This window comes from Oncorhynchus keta, chromosome 1 (genome assembly GCF_023373465.1).
Source record: "Oncorhynchus keta strain PuntledgeMale-10-30-2019 chromosome 1, Oket_V2, whole genome shotgun sequence".
Lineage (NCBI taxonomy): Eukaryota > Metazoa > Chordata > Actinopteri > Salmoniformes > Salmonidae > Oncorhynchus > Oncorhynchus keta.
In genome coordinates, this window is record NC_068421.1 from 27821512 (window position 1) to 27845770 (window position 24259).

At 43.8% G+C, this 24259-nt stretch overlaps 1 protein-coding gene across 2 annotated transcripts in view; it reads right to left on the reverse strand.

Moving 5' to 3' along the window:
• Positions 1 to 24259, reverse strand: part of LOC118373468 (2-(3-amino-3-carboxypropyl)histidine synthase subunit 1) — a 127048-nt gene that overhangs the window by 34476 nt on the left and 68313 nt on the right. For both annotated transcript variants that reach the window (XM_052520073.1, XM_052520075.1), the window contains exons 6-7: positions 22271 to 22392; positions 6997 to 7065 (exon numbers count right to left, since the gene is read on the reverse strand). In XM_052520073.1, coding sequence (XP_052376033.1) covers positions 6997 to 7065; positions 22271 to 22392 — 191 coding nt within the window. The remainder of the gene's footprint in view (positions 1 to 6996; positions 7066 to 22270; positions 22393 to 24259) is intronic.

The following is a 24259-nucleotide window of genomic DNA, read 5'->3' on the forward strand; positions in this document are numbered from 1 at the left end:
TCTGGCTGAGCCACTCAAGGACATTCAGAGACTTGTCCCAAAGCCACTCCTGCATTGTATTGGCTGTGTGCTTAGGGTTGTCGCCCCAGTCTGACATCCTGAGCTCTCTGGAGCAGGTTTTTATAAAGTCTCTCTCTGAACTTTGCTCCGTTAATCTTTCCCTCGATCCTGACTAGTCAACGACACAATAGTGGTAGGCCTGATCACCAACAACAATGAAACAGTGGTGCCTGGACAACAACCTCTCCCTCAATAGGATCAAGGCAAAGAAGATGATGTGACTACAGGAAAAGGAGGGCCAAGCACACCCCCATTCTCAACGACGGGGCTGTTACAAGGCAGGTTGAGAGCTTCAAGTTCCTTGGTGTCCACATCACCAACAAACTCTCATGGTCCAAGCACACCAAGACAGCCGTGAAGAGGGCACGACAAAACCTATTCCCCCTCAGGAGACTGAAAAGATTTGGCATGGGTCCTCAGAAAGCTCTACAGCCGCACCATCGAGAGCATCCTGACTGGCTGCATCACCGCCTGGTATGGCAACTGCTCGTCCTCCGACCGCAAGTCACTACAGAGGGTAGCACGTATGGCCAAGATCATCACCGGGGCCAAGCTCCCTGCCATCCATGACCTCTATACCAGGCGGTGTCAGAGGAAGGCCCTAAACATTGCCAAAGACTCCAGACACCCTAGTCATAGACTGTTCTGTCTGCTACCACACGCATCCCCCCACCCCCATTTTTACGCTGCTGATACTCTGTTTATTATCCATGCATAGTCCCTGTACCTCTACCTACATGTACATATTAACTCAATGACCTTGAATAACCTGTGCCCCCACCCATTGACTCTGTACCGGTACCCCCTGTATATAGCCTCGCTACTGTTATATTATTATATTATTGCACCTTAATTATTTGTTATTTTTCTACTTAATTATCATTTAATTTATTTTTACTTCAGTTTAATTTTGTAAATACTTGAACACTTATTTATCTTAAAACTGCATTGTTGGTTAAGGGCGTGTAAGTAAGCTTTTCACAGTAAGATCTACTACACCAGTTGTATTCGGCACGTGACAAATACAATTATAGCTTATTTTAGCTTTGAGTCTCCCAGTCCCGGCCGCTGAAAAACATCCCCACAGCATGATGCTGCCACCACCATGCTTCACCATAGGGATGGTGCCAGCTTTCCTCCAGACTTGGCATTTAGGCTAAATAGTTCAATCTTGGTTTCATCAGACAAGAGAATCTTGTTTCTCATATGGATGAGTTTTCACTTCCTACGCCTTCCACTAGATGTCAGCAGTCAATAGAACTTTGTCTGATGACTAAATGTGAAGGGGGGTCGATTGACACAGGAAATAGTCACGACAGCCATGAGTGGACCATGCTTTTACCAGGTGCGTTCACAGGGGAAGGACTTGCGTTCCACCGCTAATCTGAAGTAATTCTAATTCTCCGGTTGGAACTTTATTCAAGATATATGTAAACAACATTCTAAAGATTGATTCAGTACATCGTTTCACATGTTTCTAGTGACTGTTACAGAACTTTTGGACATTTCGTCACGTTATAGTGGACGCGCTTTGTGACTTTGGAATTGTTTACCAAACGCGCTAACCAAAGTAGCTTGGACATAAATAACGGACATTTTCAAACAAATCAAGCATTTATTGTGGACCTGGGATTTCTAGGACTGCATTCTGATGAAGTTCATCAAAGGTAAGGAAACATTTATCATGTATTTTCTGGTTTCTGTTGACTCCAACATGGAGGCTAATTTGGCTACTGTTCTGAGCGCCGTCTCAGATTATTGCATGGGTTGCTTTTTCCGTAAACTTTTTTTGAAATCTGACACAGCGGTTGCATTGAGGAGAGGTATATCTATAATTCCATGTGTATAACCTGTATTATCATCTACATTTATGATGAGTATTTCTGTTGAAACGATGTGGCTATGCAAAATCACTTGATGTTTTTGGAACTATTGAATCTAACGCGCCAATGTAAACTCAGATTTTTTTATATAAATATGAACTTTATCAAACAAAACATGCATGTATTGTGTAACATGAAGTCATATGAGTTTCACCTGATGAAGATAATTCAAGGTTAGTGATTCATTTTATCTTTATTTATGCTTTTTGTGAATGCTATATTTTGCTGGAAAATGGCTGTGCTTATTGTGGTTTGGTGGAGACTTAACATAATCGTTTGTAGTGCTTTCGCTGAAAAGGCTATTTGAAATCGGACACTTTGGTGGGATTATCAACGAGAATAGCTTTAAAATTATATAAGACACATGTACGTTTGAGGAATTGTAACTATGAGATTTCTGTGGTATGAATTTGGCGCCCTCTATTTTCACTGGTAGTTGTCATATTGATCCCGTTATCGGGATTGCAGCCATAACAGGTTAAAAGTTCATTTGTTGAACTTCTTTCCTTCTTAATGTGTTTTAGCCAATCAGTTGTGACAAGGCAGGTGTGGTATACAGAAGATAGCCCTATTTGGTAAAAGACCAAGTCCATATTATTGCAAGAACAGCTCAAATATGCAAAGAGAAACGGCAGTCCATCATTACTTTAAGACATGAAGGTCAGTCAATCCGGAAAATTTAAAGCACTTTTAAAGTGCAGTCGCAAAAACCATCAAGCGCTATGATGAAATTGGCTCTCATGAGGACCGCCACAGGAAAGACAGAGACTTACCTCTGCTGCAGAGGATAAGTTCATTACAGTTAACTGCACCTCAGAATGCAGCCCAAATAAATTGTTCAGGTAACAGACACATCTCAACATCAACTGTTCAGAGGAGACTGCTTGAATCAGGCCTTCATGGTCAAACTGCTGCAAAGAAACCACTACTAAAGCACACCAATAAGAAGAAGAGACTTGGGCCAAGAAACACGAGCAATGGACATTAGACTGGTGGAAATCTGTCATTTGGTCTGATGAGTCCAAATTTGAACTATTTGGTTGCAACCGCCATGTCTTTGTGAGACGCTGAGTAAGTAAGCGGATGATCTCCGCATGTGTGGTTCCCACCATAAAGCATGGAGGAGGAGGTGTGATGGTGTGGGGGTGACACTGTCATGATTTATTTAGAATTCAAGGCACACTTAACCAGCATGGCTACCACAGTGTTCTGCAGTGATACGCCATCCCATCTGGTTTGCGCTTAGTGGGACTATCATTTGTTTTTCAACAGGACAATGACCCAACACACCTCCATGCTGTATAAGGGCAATCTGACCAAGAAGGAGAGTAATGGAGTGTTGCATCAGATGACCTGGCCTCCACAATCACCCAACCACAACCCAATTGAGATGGTTTGGGATGAGTTGTACCGCTGAGTGAAGGAAAATCAAGATGGTTGGAGAATACCAAGAGTTTGCAAAGCTGTCATCAAGGCAAAGGGCGGCTACTTTGAAGAACTTAAAATATAAAATATATTTTGATTTGTTTAACACGTTTTTGGTAATTACGTGATTCCATATGTGTTATTTCATAGAAAATAGTAAAAATTAAGAAAAACACTGGAATGAGTAGGTGCGTCCAAACTTTTTTTTTATACATTTGCAAAATGTTTTAGCTTTGTTCTTATGGAGTATTGTGTGTAGATTGATGAGGAAAACATTTAATTTGATCAATTTTAGAACAAGGCTGTAACGTAACAAAATGTGGAAAAGGGGAAGGTGCCTGAATACTTTCCAAATGCAATGTATTACTGACAATAATGACATTCTGCAATCTACCTCAGACTCATCCACTGTAGTACACTAGTTAGTATACTGTCAATGGAACACACAGTGCCTGATTAGCTCTTTACACTTGTACCAGTATACGGGTTCAAAATAGCAAATTTGGACACTGAAAAGCAATGTTCCCACCAGGAACTAAGCAAATTTCAGGTCTGCTGAGCGCAAACTTGAACGTTGTGATAATTATGTGCGACTTCCAGTGCATATTTACTGTGAACACTGAGGCTCTACCCACTTGAAGTTACAGGTTTAACAGTGGTCATGTAGGCTACTGTGGCTATTTGATCATAATGTAGGCCTACCAGAGTGGCCTACCATCAAAAACAATGGAGAAAATGCATCCCATAACATTTTAACATGGAAATAGCTGTTCTATCATTCAGCCTACAGTAGCATCCAATGTGTGGTGTTCAATGTAGGCCTACATTCCATGAGACTTTTGAAAAAAACATGCAGGACTTGACATGAACCTGTTTATCCACTTGACCTTTTGACAAGGAGGTGACTGAAAATGTTGTTGTTTGATGCAAGAAACCACTTTACAAAATAAAATGCATTATTAATCCCATACCATTATTACAGAGAATCAGACAAATTATGCCAGCCTCTGTCTATTGGCTATTTAGGCTTGATTAAGCTGTTTCAAAATACAACACCGCCCATTTAAGACAAAAGAAAATCTCTTTACCTGACAGGCTTTTTAAAGATGTCTAGAAATGTACACATTTTGTGCTCTTGTAGGAAGTAATCATGCTCCTATTTCTGACTACAAATTATCTATAACTGGGCTAATAACTCACCAATAGCAAAGGACATGAACAAAATGTGCACACTTCGCTACACGCAGGTCTCGCTTTGATCTCAAAACAACTGCATCTACTCACGACCCCTCATGCTGTAAACACAGTTCAGTTCAACGTAAATGGCACAGATACATATATAGCAATGGTGTATTTGCATATAGACCGACTGCAGTTCTGATTGGTTATGCCGCACCTGTCTGTGTTGAGTACGGACTGAGTCCTGCGTAATAGAAATCCTACGCCGATGTGTTCTGCCAACAACATAATCTCTTGCATAGTTAGTTTTGTTTTGGTATGTTGCATTGAAAGTGTCTAATATTGTGTTGATTCGATCACAAATGCCACATTGAAGGGAAATATTGATAGTGTTAACTAATAGGGAAAACTCTAGAAAGTTGACTGAAGGTCAATCTCGTGCTCTCCGTGGGCTGACATTCTTCTGTGCTCTGCACGGCAGTCGAAGAGAGCAGTGTGGCAGTCCAGGGGAGCAGCGCGGCAGTCGAAGAGAGCGGCGCGGCAGTCGAAGAGAGCAGCGCGGCAGTCCAGGGGAGCAGCGCGGCAGTCCAGGGGAGCAGCGCGGCAGTCGAAGAGAGCGGCGCGGCAGTCCAGGGGAGCAGCGCGGCAGTCGAAGAGAGCGGCGCGGCAGTCCAGGGGAGCGGCGCGGCAGTCCAGGGGAGCAGCGCGGCAGTCGAAGAGAGCGGCGCGGCAGTCGAAGAGAGCAGCGCGGCAGTCCAGGGGAGCAGCGCGGCAGTCGAAGAGAGCAGCGCGGCAGTCCAGGGGAGCAGCGAGGCAGTCGAAGAGAGCGGCGCGGCAGTCCAGGGGAGCAGCGCGGCAGTCCAGGGGAGCAGCGCGGCAGTTCAGGAGAGCAGCGCGGCAGTCCAGGGGAGCAGCGAGGCAGTCGAAGAGAGCGGCGCGGCAGTCCAGGGGAGCAGCGTGGCAGTTCAGGGGAGCTTCGCGTCAGTCTTTGGGCTACCGCTCGCCCGAGCACGCACGCAGCTTAGAGGGAACAGTGCTGCACAGTAACATACAATACATAATGCCGAAGCTCAAGGTCTCCGCTTCACAGCGCAGTATTGGTTTTGACTGACAGCCATTCTGAACTTGAGCACTGCACACGACAAGAAGTCCCCCCCCCCCAATTAGGCAACTTTTCCACATTTTGGTTGTCAGAGAGGGAAATGCTGTAAATAAAGAGGACTCGATGTATTTTGAAAGATGAGACATTGAGGATTATAACAAATGCCGCTTTGATGTCATACAAGTGTAACGGATGTGAAACGGCTAGCTTAGTTAGCGGTGCGTGCTAAATAGCGTTTCAATCGGTGACGTCACTTGCTCTGAGACCTTGAAGTAGTAGTTCCCCTTGCTCTGCAAGGGCCGCGGCTTTTGTGGAACGATGGGTAACGATGCTTCGTGGGTGACTGTTGTTGATGTGTGCAGAGGGTCCCTGGGTCGTGCCCGGGTATGGGCGAGGGGACGGTCTAAAGTTATACTGTTACACAAGCAAGCCAAACACCTGTTAGTCCAGATGTGCACTTCACATTTCCACATCATAGAACTCATGTAATATACAGTGTCATCGTTCATATTCACAATGCTTGGTGTACAGATACAAGATGACATGGCGTCATACGGCTGTCCTGAACAGAATGAGCCTGTTTGTGGTATTGTAAAGACATTTGACGGGGAACACGCACCTGAATGCACTCGCGACTCTATTCTATGCACACCAAAATGATCTGCTTCTCTGAATTGCCTTGTGAAAGCCTAACACTGTTAGATCATATTTTGTAACTTAGCTAGCCATGTGGCAATAAAACACGCTTTCAAATCATGCCCAACTGACCAGATTGCAATTTACAGTAATTGTGTAAATGCAGGGATGCAGGGCTGTGCTCCAAATAAAATGACCAGTCTGCTCGCTCTCGTTCCTCAACAGCACGGCAAGGAGAGCTCAAAATAGTACCTTATAGTTGAAGACTCTTGTTTGAGTCATAAAAGTACATTAAAATGACTTGTACAGTGGAGAAGTGTGTGGCCACCTGGAGACACCAGTTAGTCCTCTCACTCAAACCCTTGTCATTATTTTGTATTATGTTGCACCTACCCCCAATGTTCCATTAATATTCTTATCATGTTATTGAATGTATCCAGAGTATTTTATAATTTCGTTATCAATAAATGTGGCGAAAAGTACAGTAAATGTAAATGCTAATAAAATCAACAGTGTAATGTTTGGATTCAGTCTTGTTCCAGATTCATTGTTTTGTCCTCACCTTTAATCTAATCATTTCCCCATTAATCTCCAAACTTATGCATATGCTTTCCATATTTCTTCTGTCAAACTAATTTCAATTTAGTCCTATAGGCCAACTGGAACGACTGTAAGGAGGTAAAGGGTCATTATGTGTATACTATTATTTACCTGTAGGCATGTATCTCTGGGTTGGCAATCATGATGGACTCCAGGTGGAACCTGCCATCTCCCAGGTAGCTATAAATACAAACACAACACACACAGAGGCACAGGATGAGAGAGATACAAACACAGTAAGACAGACACACTCCCTGCATACCTGTGGTGGAACAACAATTCTCCCCACCCCTCTCTCCTGGTGAAACAAAGTGGTCTCAAAGGACCTATGCCTGGGGTTCAGGGGTTCAAGGTGTGACCAGGGGCTGCTGATGTATAGGAACACTGCCGCACACCACCCCTGTGATGACCCCATGTTGTTAATCCACTACCAGGCTTTTCAATTAACCCAGGGGTGTTATTAGTCAGCCCACCGAGACCAGTGATGGGGCAGGGTTCAAGGGGCGCACACACACACACACGATTATCATCCCAGGGGGTGTTCTGGGAGGCCTGCTATTGGCTGAGTGAGGGGCCCAGGCCTCTGTAACCGTGGCGAGTTCGCAGAGGCCCAAGGGGAGGCGGAGACAATTAGAGGAGTTAATTAGCCAGCGTTTAGGAAAGTGTGTGTGGAACGGGCTGTGGGTGAGCATCCACAGGGACCCCCAGGAGCCACAACTAACCTCCACACAGACAGGCACACAGACACACACACACAAAATAACACACACCCACGCACTAGTGGTGCGCGGGTTAACTCATAACCTGCAGTCCCCACGGTTATATCTGGGTTTATGGTCATGAAATATTGTGTGGATGAAGAGCGGGTGGGTTGAATAAAGAGAAAGCGATGCATTAAAAAAGAAAAGTATAATTATTGTGCGATTCACATTTATAGGCTACATTGAGGTTTTTCTTTCATTATTTGTAACTTCCATTAGTGTATAAGCCTAATCTTTAGGGCCTAACTGTACGTGCACCAAATACACGGCAATCCCCAAATACACAGCAATCCCCAAATACACAGCAATCCCCAAATACACGGCAATCCCCAAATACACGGCATGCACCAAATACACGGCAATCCCCAAATACACAGCAATCCCCAAATACACGGCATGCACCAAATACACAGCAATCCCCAAATACACAGCAATCCCCAAATACACAGCAATCCCCAAATACACGGCATGCACCAAATACACAGCAATCCCCAAATACACAGCAATCCCCAAATACACAGCAATCCCCAAATACACGGCATGCCCCAAATACACGGCAATCCCCAAATACACAGCATGCACCAAATACACAGCAATCCCCAAATACACGGCAATCCCCAAATACACAGCAATCCCCAAATACACGGCATGCACCAAATACACAGCAATCCCCAAATACACGGCAATCCCCAAATACACAGCAATCCCCAAATACACGGCAATCCCCAAATACACGGCAATCCCCAAATACACGGCAATCCCCAAATACACAGCAATCCCCAAATACACGGCATGCACCAAATACACGGCAATCCCCAAATACACAGCAATCCCCAAATACACAGCAATCCCCAAATACACGGCAATCCCCAAATACACGGTAATCCCCAAATACACGGCAATCCCAAATACACAGCAATCCCCAAATACACGGTAATCCCCAAATACACGGCAATCCCCAAATACACGGTAATCCCCAAATACACGGCAATCCCCAAATACACAGCAATCCCCAAATACACGGCATGCACCAAATACACGGCAATCCCCAAATACACAGCAATCCCCAAATACACAGCAATCCCCAAATACACGGCAATCCCCAAATACACGGCAATCCCCAAATACACGGCAATCCCCAAATACACAGCAATCCCCAAATACACGGCAATCCCAAATACACGGCAATCCCCAAATACACGGCAATCCCCAAATACACGGCAATCCCCAAATACACGGCAATCCCCAAATACACGGCATGCACCAAATACACGGCATGCACCAAATACACAGCAATCCCCAAATACACGGCAATCCCCAAATACACGGCAATCCCCAAATACACGGCAATCCCCAAATACACGGCAATCCCCAAATACACAGCAATCCCCAAATACACGGCATGCACCAAATACACGGCATGGCATGCACCAAATACACGGCAATCCCCAAATACACGGCAATCCCCAAATACACAGCAATCCCCAAATACACGGCATGCACCAAATACACGGCATGCACCAAATACACGGCATGCACCAAATACACGGCAATCCCCAAATACACAGCAATCCCCAAATACACGGCATGCACCAAATACACAGCAATCCCCAAATACACAGCAATCCCCAAATACACAGCAATCCCCAAATACACGGCAATCCCCAAATACACAGCAATCCCCAAATACACGGCATGCACCAAATACACAGCAATCCCCAAATACACAGCAATCCCCAAATACACAGCAATCCCCAAATACACAGCAATCCCCAAATACACAGCAATCCCCAAATACACAGCAATCCCCAAATACACGGCATGCACCAAATACACAGCAATCCCCAAATACACGGCATGCACCAAATACACGGCATGCACCAAATACACGGCATGCACCAAATCAATCCCCAAATACACAGCAATCCCCAAATACACGGCATGCACCAAATACACAGCAATCCCCAAATACACAGCAATCCCCAAATACACAGCAATCCCCAAATACACGGCAATCCCCAAATACACAGCAACACGGCATGCACCAAATACACAGCAATCCCCAAATACACAGCAATCCCCAAATACACAGCAATCCCCAAATACACAGCAATCCCCAAATACACGGCATGCACCAAATACACAGCAATCCCCAAATACACAGCAATCCCCAAATACACAGCAATCCCCAAATACACAGCAATCCCCAAATACACAGCAATCCCCAAATACACAGCAATCCCCAAATACACAGCAACAAATACACAGCAATCCCCAAATACACAGCAATCCCCAAATACACGGCATGCACCAAATACACAGCAATCCCCAAATACACAGCAATCCCCAAATACACAGCAATCCCCAAATACACAGCAATCCCCAAATACACGGCATGCACCAAATACACGGCATGCACCAAATACACAGCAATCCCCAAATACACAGCAATCCCCAAATACACGGCAATCCCCAAATACACAGCAATCCCCAAATACACAGCAATCCCCAAATACACGGCATGCACCAAATACACGGCATGCACCAAATACACGGCAATCCCCAAATACACGGCAATCCCCAAATACACGGCAATCCCCAAATACACAGCAATCCCCAAATACACGGCATGCACCAAATACACGGCATGCACCAAATACACGGCATGCACCAAATACACGGCAATCCCCAAATACACAGCAATCCCCAAATACACGGCATGCACCAAATACACAGCAATCCCCAAATACACAGCAATCCCCAAATACACAGCAATCCCCAAATACACGGCAATCCCCAAATACACAGCAATCCCCAAATACACGGCATGCACCAAATACACAGCAATCCCCAAATACACAGCAATCCCCAAATACACGGCAATCCCCAAATACACGGCAATCCCCAAATACACAGCAATCCCCAAATACACGGCAATCCCCAAATACACGGCAATCCCCAAATACACGGCATGCACCAAATACACAGCAATCCCCAAATACACGGCAATCCCCAAATACACAGCAATCCCCAAATACACGGCAATCCCCAAATACACGGCAATCCCCAAATACACGGCAATCCCCAAATACACAGCAATCCCCAAATACACGGCATGCACCAAATACACGGCAATCCCCAAATACACGGCAATCCCCAAATACACAGCAATCCCCAAATACACGGCAATCCCCAAATACACGGCAATCCCCAAATACACGGCAATCCCCAAATACACGGCAATCCCCAAATACACGGCAATCCCCAAATACACGGCAATCCCCAAATACACGGCAATCCCCAAATACACAGCAATCCCCAAATACACGGCAATCCCCAAATACACGGCAATCCCCAAATACACGGCAATCCCCAAATACACAGCAATCCCCAAATACACGGCATGCACCAAATACACGGCAATCCCCAAATACACAGCAATCCCCAAATACACAGCAATCCCCAAATACACGGCAATCCCCAAATACACGGCAATCCCCAAATACACGGCAATCCCCAAATACACAGCAATCCCCAAATACACGGCAATCCCCAAATACACGGCAATCCCCAAATACACGGCAATCCCCAAATACACGGCAATCCCCAAATACACGGCAATCCCCAAATGCTTTTGGGAATTTGGGCAGAAAAAGTTCACGTCGATCCACCGAGGCAAAAAGGACATTGTCAGAGTTTAACTAAATAAGAGAAAAGCTGTAAAATTGAGATTTTAAAATAAAGGGAGGGCCAGAACAGTAGTCTAATGTTTGGGAAACATGCTGCGTGCTGACTACAAATTCAACAGTCACAAGATGGGGACATCAAATACGGAATGTCAAAGGACCTATACTGTTCTGTAATCCGCAGTGGCTCGCGTTCATCCATACCCACATATCAGTCAGAGCCGGTCCTAGCCTTTTCCACACATTTTACCATGGGCCGTAGAGAAAATGTTGCAGTTTTAAACTAAGTTTGCTGAAATTCTACAAATTTTGCCATGGGGCAAGATTTTTTTTCTCTCTCACATAGCCTGATATAATATTAACACCTGCAGAAAAATAATAGATCAAATGTACATTTGTACTTGGGAACATTTGTACTTGGTGAAATTTATTTACTGTCTGTAAAGGTGCTATCTTTATCAGTATCATAAAAGCTGCATGTATTTCAACCACAAAAAGACATGCATCCAAGGCGATCTGAAATCTTGTCAGAAACATGAAGGGTCATTTTCACAGCATTTAATTCCCTTCAAATCTATCAAACTGATGTCATTTGGACATTTTGCACAGAAAATCTTAGCCATTTTTTGTTGTTGTGTTATTGCATTTTCTCCCTGGTCTCTAAACGTGTGGCTGCACAAGAGAAGTACGGATAAAATCTAAACTTCATAGATTTCACCTAGATTGAAGCATTCATTCTATGGATGTATGACATTTTCTGGTGAGCAAGGGTTTATTTAGTCTTCTAGGCCAAGATAATCTGCATGTATCTAATTACAGACTAAAATCAACAGACTAACACTTACTAAAAATAGCCTACCAAAATGTTGGCAATTATAAACAAAACATAGCTTAGGTTTAAAAAAACACGGGCCTCAGTTTTTCAATTTATCACATAGTCGGGCGGTTGCGGATGGTTTATTAGCAATTGCGGTTGGGTGAACAAACAGCTGACCCGCGCACCACTAACACGCACACACTCAGTCACTGAGACTAGATTGTGTGCGTGGGGATGTGTGTGTGTGTGAGCGCGTGAGCATCTGTGTCTTTGTGTGTATAGCAGGGTAACAGCAGGGTAATTGTGAGCCAAGAAGAAAATGAAAGACGAGTGATGACTACTGTGCCGAGTGCTTGCTTTTCAATAATATACTATGTCCCTCTATAATCACACTGCCTACAATGAGCCTCCTGCTTTTCAACATCACACCCTGTATGTGTTTCTATGCTTTAAGAGGATAGCGATCTATAGCACTCCTATGAGGGCCTTTGTTATCCTATCATTCAATAATGCATTGTCCTTTGTAGGAGAGCTGAGTGTTGCTGTGCTATAATAGTGAACACTGTGCTGTATGTCCTGCATTATGCATCAACACATTCTGATTCTGCTCTTAATATGTCTGCAGACATTAGCAGCAGGGTCTGAGAGAGGAGAGCTATGAGTCAGGATTAGATCTGATCTGCTACTAAAGCTATTCCTACAGCTGCTCTGTTCTAAAGCATTCAGACATTTTAACATACTTCTCTTAATTACTGAAATCATATAGATTGTATAATGTATTAAAGACATAGGGCATCTCAGAGACTAATATACCATCCCACAATGTCCCAGCAACACTCAACTGAAGTCATTTCAACTTATACATAATAGATATCGCAGCAATAGGTCCCTTCCGACGCACTTTTACAAATAAATGTTTGAACACAATAAGAGACAAGCATTTAGGTGACTTATGAGAGACAGTATTGGAGGATGAGATATTTCAAACTATTCATAAATGTCAAATCTGGTATATGCAAACTAAAATGAAGTGAAATGTAATCCATGGAGCATGATACTTCAACAGCCCTTATTTCTATGCATTATTACTGACTATTATATTTTGTTGACGCCTCCTGCTGGTTTCCCGTTTCCAGGGTCTGTACTGTTCTGTACTCAGGTATGAGCTGGTTGTATGCTGCCCCTCAGAGCACTGACATGAGGAGAGAGTGAGATGGAGAGGGGGTGCTAGAGAAGGGGAGAGGTGGAGAGAGGGGGAGAAAAGCGGGGAGGGAGAAGGAGAGAGAAAGGGTGAGAGACTCCGGGAGCTAATTCTCAGTCAAGATAATCAATTATTTCTCCCATCTCACCCCCACCCGCCCCTACACACACATCAAAGACAGTTCACTTTAGATTAATGGGCAAAGTGCAAACACACCCTTGACACACGCACGCACACACGGCTTTGCTCTCCTGTGCGACCAGGCTGTTTCCTATAATGGCTGTCTCTCCTCTACTTATCTGGCCAATCTAATCACATACACTGGGAAGGATGTGTGGGTATCATAACATAAGTACAGCATGGCTATTATTAGGAACTCACTATGTCTTAAAATGCATAGGATTGTGTGTCTATGATAATACACTGGGGTCATTTTCTATGTGTACTCACTGTCGCCTGAGCCTGTTAGCGTGTATGAGCAGGGCTGGGAAGTAACGGATTATTACATGTAACCGATTACAAAAAACGGTAATCTGTTACGTTACCAACAAACATATTGTAATCTGATTACAGATACTTTTAAAAAAGTAACTGATTTATTCTAGGACTACTTTTAAATTCAGAAAGGCTGTTTGCGGAAGAAAATCGACACCTTTGTTTTCTCAATGATAATCAATCAGCATTTGAAATTTGTCAAGGTTAAGTTTGTTCCGTCTGAGCAAGTCTGACCGCAAGTCAGAGACAACTATGACGACACACCTTAATGTGTTTGATGGATCGCGGAGAAAGAGCAGGAATAAGCTTCTGTAGGTTTCAGTACAAGCGGTGTCTTCCAATGGTGCGACTTCTGTCGGCATCCAAAGATCTTAAATAAAGGCTTGGAGGTAAGGACGACAGCAGTGGTATAGCCTACAGGCGATGCGGATATCACTTATTGTTGATAGGATATCTACATAGAGCATTGATGTGAATCACACTGCTGCTCTTTCATTTAACTATTTGCGCCTTAAGGATTGTGGTGGTTATGGATGTATGTGTAATTTAACAAGTTTAAAATGCCTGTTAATCATTGTTTTTGCAACCAGTGGACAGCCAGTGAAAAACGTGCTCTTGCAACAGCTGCAAAGTGCAGATCCCAGCCTTTGGAATAAATGTTTGAGGGAGTTCCTCCCCTTTAAACTTCTCTGTGGTATTGTGCTCCATACTGTCAAAAACATGTTAATATTAAGAAGACCATGAGTGGGGCTTTTATTGCTCAATCTACTTCACGCTGATTAACAACAACAACAAATCCATAGGCTTAATGGACACATGCTTAAACTCACACACTTTTGTGATAGACTTAAACAGCTGCAAATGATCTAGATATTAAAGTGACACAAACAAAAACAAACTATAGGCCTATACCAAATGCAGAATATGGCATACATTTTTCACATGCAAATAGCACTTTTCGGTGGAGCTCAAAGCATGCCATTCATGAGAGCTGCATTTATTTTTCAAGTCGAAGCAATGAGCTGTAACGGCGTTCGTTTGTTGAAGGAGAGTCGGACCAAAATGCAGCGTGGTGGTTACTCATGTTCTTTAATGACGAGTAGCGAATACATGAAATAACTATACAAATACAAAACAACAAACGGAACGTGAAAACCTATACAGCCTGTCTGGTGAACAACTACACAGAGACAGGAACAATCACCCACAAAATACACAGTGAAACCCAGGCTACCTAAATATGGTTCCCAATCAGAGACAACGAGAATCACCTGACTCTGATTGAGAACCGCCTCAGGCAGCCAAACCTATGCTACACCCCTACTCAGCCGCAATCCCAATGCCTACAAAACCCCAATACGAAACACAACATTTTAAACCCATGTCACACCCTGGCCTGACCCAATATATAACGAAAACACAAAACACTATGACCAAGGCGTGACATGAGCCCAATCAGTCCTCCATGACAACAAAATCATAAACAACAGAGAAAGCTAATATTTCTGGGTTATGCTCATGTAAAACAATTTGACTAATATATACTTCCAAGTCCTATTCTTGAAGACCAAGGGGTATTAAATGAATGTCAATGACTGGAATTCTGACAGACTTTGGTAATTAATATAAAGACATAGCCTAAGTGTATTATTATCTGTAGTAAAAAAGCAATGGGTTAGAAGAAGCCTACATAACCACCTGTAAAGTCAAATTCAACATCCATTTATGGCCAGCTACAGTCGGAAGTTTACATACACCTTAGATACATTTAAACTCAGTTTTTCACAATTCCTGACATCTAATCCTAGTAAAAAATGCCCTATCTTAGGTCATTTAGGATCACCAATTTATTTTAAGAATGTGAAATGTCAGAATAATAGTAGAGAGCATGATTTATTTCAGCTTTTATTTATTTCATCACATTCCCGGTGGGTCAGAAGATTACATACACTCAATTGGTATTCGGTAGCATTGCCTTTCAAATGTTTAACTTGGGTCAAACATTTCGGGAAGCCTTCCACAAGCTTCCCACAAAAAGTTGGGTGAATTTTGGCATATTCCTCCTGACAGAGCTGGTGTAACTGAGTCGGGTTTGTAGGCCTCCTTGCTCGCACACGCTTTTTCAGTTCTGCCCACAAATTTCCTATGGGATTGAAGTCAGGATTTTGTGATGGCCACTTCTATACCTTGACTTTGTTGTCCTTAAGCCATTTTGCCACAACTTTGGAAATATGCTTGGGGTCATTGTCCATTTGGAAGACCCATTTGCGACCAAGCTCAACTTCCTAACTGATGTCTTGAGATGTTGCTTCAATATCCACATAATTTTCATCCCTCATGATGCCATCTATTTTGTGAAGTGCACCAGTCCATCCTGCAGCAAAGCACCCTCACAACATGATGCTGACACCCCCATGCTTCATGGGATGGTGTGGGATGGTGTTCTTCAGCTTGCAAGCCTCCCCCTTTTTCCTCCAAACATAACGATGGCCAAATAGTTATATTTATGTTTCATCAGACCAGAGGACATTTCTCCAAATAGTACGATCTTTATCCCCATGTGCAGTTACAAACTGTAGTCTGACTTTTTATGGCGGTTTTGGAGCAGTGGCTTCTTCCTTGCTGAGCGACCTTTCAGGTTACGTCGATATAGGACTTGTTTTACTGTGGATATCGATGTTGTTCTGGGATTGATTTGCACTTTTCGCACCAAAATACGTTCAAAAGGAAATAAAAATCTATTTTACAGATGACATTTGCATTGTTACATTGTCATTATTCTACTAAATTTGAATAATTTTTGAGTGACTAAAAATTAGATGCACTAAAAGAACATAAGGTGAATATATTCAGCATTACAATCATGTGAGCATTATAATAGTATACACAAACTAAAAGTCGTGAAATGTGCTCATAGCTTGACAGCAATAATATATTTAGACTACTTCGCGATTGTCTGGGCTTGCTACTAGTAGTAGCCACTAGCCAGCCAGCAGCCCTGGGCGGAGCATTGCACCCTGGGAAGGGAAATGCATTCTGGGAATTGTAGTAAAAATCCATGCTGTGCAAAATCCATTGTATTTCTATGGTGTATAGACTAATGTAGAAGCTTCAGAAATTAGCTTTAAAGTCTTTTCGTGTAATTTTGGAACTAAACTATTTAATACATTAAATTATTTAGCTGTAATGAATAATGAATCATAGATAATGAATGTCATGTGACCTGATATTATGGCCATAGATGAGCAAATTACCCTGATAGTGTATGTATCAAATTACATTGTAAAACAGTTTAGATGTAATTTTGGCTGCTCCGAGTCACCGATATGTTTCGCATAAGGAAAATTGAGAGGTATTTTTCTGTTATTTAATATGGTGTTGTATTTTTGAAAGACATTGAATATAGAACAGAAGATATTCTTTGTGTTATTTTATTTGTTCGACCAGTTATCAACACATTGTTCAATGTTTAACAAGAATAAAGCCCAACGGTTATTCAGTGACTTCAGTAATAAAAATAAAAATGTTTTGCAATGGTATCGTTTTGATATCGAGTATAATTTCGGTATCGAGTGATACAAAACCTGGCATCGAAAGTCAAACATTTGGTACCGTGGCAACACTAACACATAGATGACAGCGAGTCAGGGACCGAGGATGGGGAAGGTAGCTTTAACAATGTCTGGGGAAGTGTTGGCTAGGAAGGTAATATATAACAGAAACTGTGTAATGCAGTTCTGACAAACTGTGTAACATAGGTCTGACAGACTGACTGTGTAACATAGGTCTGACAGACTGACTGTGTAACATAGGTCTGACAGACTGACTGTTTAACATAGGTCTGACAGACTGACTGTGTAACATAGGTCTGACAGACTGACTGTGTAACATAGGTCTGACAGACTGACTGTGTAACATAGGTCTGACAGACTGACTGTGTAACATAGGTCTGACAGACTGACTGTGTAACATAGGTCTGACAGACTGACTGTGTAACATAGGTCTGACAGACTGACTGTGTAACATAGGTCTGACAGACTGACTGTGTAACATAGGTCTGACAGACTGACTGTGTGACATAGGTCTGACAGACTGACTGTGTAACATAGGTCTGACAGACTGACTGTGTAATATAGGTCTGACAGACTGACTGTGTAACATAGGTCTGACAGACTGACTGTGTAACATAGGTCTGACAGAGTGACTGTGTGACATAGGTCTGACAGACTGACTGTGTAATATAGGTCTGACAGACTGTGACTGCGTAATATAGGTCTGACAGATTGTGACTGTGTAACATAGGTCTGACAGACTGACTGTGTAATATAGGTCTGACAGACTGTGACTGCGTAATATAGGTCTGACAGATTCTGACTGTGTAACATAGGTCTGACAGACTGACTGTGTTACATAGGTCTGACAGACTGACTGTGTGACATAGGTCTGACAGACTGACTGTGTAATATAGGTCTGACAGACTGACTGTGTAACATAGGTCTGACAGACTGACTGTGTGACATAGGTCTGACAGACTGACTGTGTAATACAGGTCTGACAATCTGTGAAAGGTAGGTCTGAGACTGTGACTGTGTAAGGTAGGTCTGACAGACTGTGAAAGGTAGGTCTGAGACTGTGACTGTGTAAGGTAGGTCTGACAGACTGTGACTGTGTAAGGTAGGTCAGACAGACTGTGACTGTGTAATGTAGGTCAGACAGACTGTGACTGTGTAATGGAGGTCAGACAGACTGTGACTGTGTAATGGAGGTCAGACAGACTGACTGTGTGACATAGGTCTGACAGACTGACTGTGTAATATAGGTCTGACAGAGTGACTGTGTAACATAGGTCTGACAGACTGACTGTGTAATATAGGTCTGACAGACTGTGACTGCGTAATATAGGTCTGACAGATTGTGACTGTGTAACATAGGTCTGACAGACTGACTGTGTTTTCATAGGTCTGACAGACTGACTGTGTGACATAGGTCTGACAGACTGACTGTGTAATACAGGTCTGACAAACTGTGACAGCGCAAGGTAGGTCTGACAGACTGTGCAAGGTAGGTCTGACAGACTGTGCAAGGTAGGTCTGACAGACTGTGCAAGGTAGGTCTGACAGACTGTGCAAGGTAGGTATGACAGACTGTGCAAGGTAGGTATGACAGACTGTGCAAGGTAGGTATGACAGACTGTGCAAGGTAGGTCAGACAGACTGACTGTGTAATGGAGGTCAGACAGACTGTGACTGTGTAATGGAGGTCAGACAGACTGTGACTGTGTAATGTAGGTCTGACAGACTGTGAAAGGTAGGTCTGAGACTGTGACTGTGTAAGGTAGGTCTGACAGACTGTGACTGTGTAAGGTAGGTCAGACAGACTGTGACTGTGTAATGGAGGTCAGACAGACTGTGACTGTGTAATGGAGGTCAGACAGACTGTGACTGTGTAATGGAGGTCAGACAGACTGTGACTGTGTAATGTAGGTCTGAGACTGTGACTGTGTAAGGTAGGTCTGACAGACTGTCTAATGTAGGTCAGACAGACTGTGACTGTGTAATGTAGGTCTGACAGACTGACTGCATAAGGTAGGTCTAACAGACTGACTGTGTAAGGTACAGTGGGGAGAACAAGTATTTGATACACTGCCGATTTTGCAGGTTTTCCTACTTACAAAGCATGTAGACGTCTGTCATTTTATCATAGGTACACTTCAACTGTGAGAGACAGAATCTAAAACAAAAATCCAGAATATCACATTGTATGATTTTTAAGTAATTAATTTGCATGACATAAGTATTTGATACATCAGAAAAGCAGAACTTAATATTTGGTACAGAAACCTTTGTTTGCAATTACAGAGATCATACGTTTCCTGTAGTTCTTTACCAGGTTTGTACACATTGCAGCAGGGATTTTGGCCCACTCCTCCATGCAGACCTTCTCCAGATCCTTCAGGTTTCGGGGCTGTCGCTGGGCAATACGGACTTTCAGCTCCCTCCAAAGATATTCTATTGGGTTCAGGTCTGGAGATTGGCTAGACCACTCCAGGACCTTGAGATGCTTCTTACGGAGCCACTCTTTAGTTGCCCTGGCTGTGTGTTTCGGGTCGTTTTCATGCTGGAAGACCCAGCCACGACCCATCTTCAATGCTCTTACTGAGGGAAGGAGGTTGTTGGCCAAGATCTCACGATACATGGCCCCATCCATCCTCCCCTCAATACGGTGCAGTCGTCCTGTCACCTTTGCAGAAAAGCATCCCCTAAGAATGATGTTTCAGCCTCCATGCTTCACGGTTGGGATGTTGTTCTTGGGGTTGTACTCATCCTTCTTCTTCTCCAAACACGGCGAGTGGAGTTTAGACCAAAAAGCTCTATTTTTGTCTCATCAGACCACATGACCATCTCCAATTCCTCCTCTGGATCATCCAGATGGTCATTGGCAAACTTCGGGTCTGGACATGCGCTGGCTTGAGCAGGGGGACCTTGCGTGGATCATCATGGATTTTAATCCATGATGGCGTAGTGTGTTACTAATGGTTTTCTTTGAGACTGTGGTCCCAGCTCTCTTCAGGTCATTGACCAGGTCCTGCCTGGGCTGATCCCTCAACTTCCTCATGATCATTGATGCCCCACGAGGTGAGATCTTGCATGGAGCCCCAGACTGAGGAGGGTGATTGACCGTCATCTTGAACTTCTTCCATAATTGCGCCAACAGTTGTTGCCTTCTCACCAAGCTGCTTGCCTATTGTCCTGTAGCCCATCCCAGCCTTGTGCAGGTCTACAATTCTAGCCCTGATGTCCTTACACAGCTCTCTCTTGGCCATTGTGGAGAGGTTGGAGTCTGTTTGATTGAGTGCGTGGACAGGTGTCTTTTATACAGGTAACGAGTTCAAACAGGTGCAGTAAATACAGGTAATGAGTGGAGAACGGGAGGGCTCACAGGTTTGTGAGAGCCGGAATTCTTACTGGTTGGTAGGTGATCAAATACTTATGTCATGCAATAAAATGCAAATTAATTACTTAAAAATTATACAATGTGATTTTCTGGATTTATGTTTCAGATTCCGTCTCTCACAGTTGAAGTGTACCTATGATAAAACATTACAGACCTCTACAGTCTTTGTAAGTAGGAAAACCTACAAAATCGTCAGTGTATCAAATACTTGTTCTCCCCACTAGGTCTGACAGACTGACTGTGTAATGTAGGTCTGACAGACTGACTGCGTAAGTTAGATCTGACAGACTGTGAAAGGTAGGTCTGACAGACTGTGACCGCGTAAGATTGGTCTGACAGACTGTGACCGCGTAAGATAGGTCGAACAGACTGTGACCGAGTAAGGTAGGTCTGACAGACCGTGACTGCGTAAGGTTGGTCTGACAGACTGTGACTGCGCAAGGTAGGTCTGACAGACTGTGACTGTGTAATACAGGTCTGACAGACTGTGACTGTGTAAGGTAGGTCTGACAGACTGTGACTGTGTAATACAGGTCTGACTGACTGAGACTGTGTAATACAGGTCTGACAGACTGTGACTGTGTAATACAGGTCTGACAGACTGAGACTGTGTAATACAGGTCTGACAGACTGTGACTGTGTAATACAGGTCTGACAGACTGTGAGGTCTGACAGACTGTGACTGTGTAATACAGGTCTGACAGACTGTGACTGTGTAATACAGGTCTGACAGACTGTGACTGTGTAAGGTAGGTCTGACAGACTGTGACTGTGTAATACAGGTCTGACAGACTGTGACTGTGTAAGGTAGGTCTGACAGACTGTGACTGTGTAATACAGGTCTGACAGACTGTGACTGTACAGGTCTGACAGACTGTGACAGGTAGGTCTGACAGACTGTGACTGTGTAATACAGGTCTGACAGACTGTGACTGTGTAAGGTAGGTCTGACAGACTGTTGTGACTGTGTAATACAGGTCTGACAGACTGTGACTACAGGTCTGACAGACTGAGACTGTGTAATAGGTCTGACAGACTGACAGTGACTGTGTGACAGATGACAGGTCTGACAGACTGTGACTGTGTAATACAGGTCTGACAGACTGTGACTGTGTAATACAGGTATCTGACAGACTGTGACTGTGTAATACAGGTCTGTCAGACTGTGACTGTGTAATACAGGTCTGACAGACTGTGACTGTGTAATACAGGTCTGACAGACTGTGACTGTGTAATACAGGTCTGACAGACTGTGACTGTGTAATACAGGTCTGACAGACTGTGACTGTGTAAGGTAGGTCTGACAGACTGTGACTGTGTACGGTAGGTCTGACAGACTGTGACTGTGTAAGGTAGGTCTGACAGAATGTGACTGTGTAAGGTAGGTCTGACAGACTGTGACTGTGTAATACAGGTCTGACAGAGGCTGAGAGTAGGATGGGTTTATAATAATAAAGTCTGAGTCACTCACATGATGGCGTTGAGGTTACGGTCGAGGCGGGGCGAGGTGCATCCCAGGATCTCTCCCGGGGACAGGGGTCGACACTGGGGAACCACCACCTCATACTCTGGCCTCAGAGCTGCACTCACCGCCTGGGGGGGACAAACAACCAATGATGGATGTAAAATAACACCTACATCTTCTCTGTTCACACAAAGTGAGAGGCTGAGAGCGAGTGCCAACAATTTAGGCAAGAAAGAAGAAGCAGCATGCTCGGAGGCGGAGGAATAATTTGTGTTCTTTTAAGTTGGAGGTAAACAGGGAATATGGAGGCTGACCTGACGACCCCCCACTCCATCTTGTATGACCTACACAAACCTACACACACCGTGAGCAAGAGGTGCACACACTCACACACACCCAAACCGCCCCCAACACACAACAAAAACATGACACACACATCAGCACGTCAGCGTGTATAAATAACACTGGTTACATTAGCAGGGGCCTGAACTAGCGTTGGTCATGCACTGACAGAGGGAAGCAGCAGAGAGGAGACGGAGGCGGAAGCTAGCTCTACCGTGGATCTATAACTGCTTATGTAAAGGCTTGAGATGAGCAGTAGAGTTCACTCACTCCTCCTTTTAAGTCCAAAATAACTGCAGTTGGGTGTTCAAACCCACACTTGAACTGAACTTTAAGAGACAGGCAGGAGTCTGGCTCACGCAGGTGCAGAGCTTCTCTATATACAGTTGAAGTCAGAAGTTTACATACACTTAGGTTGGAGTCATTAAAACTATTTTTTTAACCACTCCACAAATGTCTTGTTAACAAACTATAGTTTTGGCAAGTCGGTTAGGACATCTACTTTGTGGATGAAACAAGTCACTTTACCAACAATTGTTTACAGACAGATTATTTCACTTATAATTCACTGTATCACAATTCAAGTGGGTCAGAAGTTGACTGTGCCTTTAAACTGCCTGGTTTTAGAAGCTTCTGATAGGCTAATTGAGATCATTTGAGTCAATTGGAGGTGTACCTGTGGATGTATTTCAAGGCCTACCTTCAAACTCAGTGCCTCTTTGCTTGACATCATGTGAAAATCTAATGAAATCAGCCAAGACGTCAGAATATATTTTTTAGACCTCCACAGGTCTGGTTCATCCTTGGCAACAATTTCCAAACGCCTGAAGGTACCACGTTCATCTGTACAAACAACAGTAAGTATAAACACCATGGGACCACGCAGCCGTCATACCGCTCAGGAAGGAGATGCGTTCTGTCTCCTAGAGATGAACCTACTTTGGTGCGAAAAGTGCAAATCAATGGAGGAAACAGGTACAAAAGTATCTATATCCACAGTAAAACGAGACCTATATCCACATAACCTGAAAGGCCGCTCAGCAAGGAAGAAGCCGCTGCTCCAAAACCGCCATAAAAAAAGCATGACTAAGGTTTGCAACTGCACATGGGGACAAAGATGGTACTGTTTGGAGAAATGTCCTCTGGTCTGATGAAACGAAAGTAGAACTGTTTGCCCATAATGACCATTGTTATGTTTGGGGGAAAAAGGGGGAGGCTTGTGAGCCGAAGAACACCATCCCACAAAGCATGGGGGTGTCAGCATCATGTTGTGGGGGTGCTTTGCTGCAGGAGGGACTGGTGCACTTCACAAAATAGATGGCATCATGAGGCAGAGAAATTATGTGGATATATTGAAGCAACATCTCAAGACTTCAGTCAGGAAGTTAAAGCTTGGTTGCAAATGGGTCTTCCAAATGGACAATGACCCCAAGCATACTTCCAAAGAACGTGGCAAAATGGCTTAAGGACAACAAAGTCAAGGTATTGGAGTGGCCATCACAAAATCCTGACCTCAATCCTTTAGAAAATTTGTGGGCAGAACTGAAAAAGTATGTGTAAGCAAAGAGGCCTACAAACCTGACTCAGTTACACCAGCTCTGTCAGGAGGAATAGGCTAAAATTCACCCAACTTATTGTGGGAAGCTTGTGGAA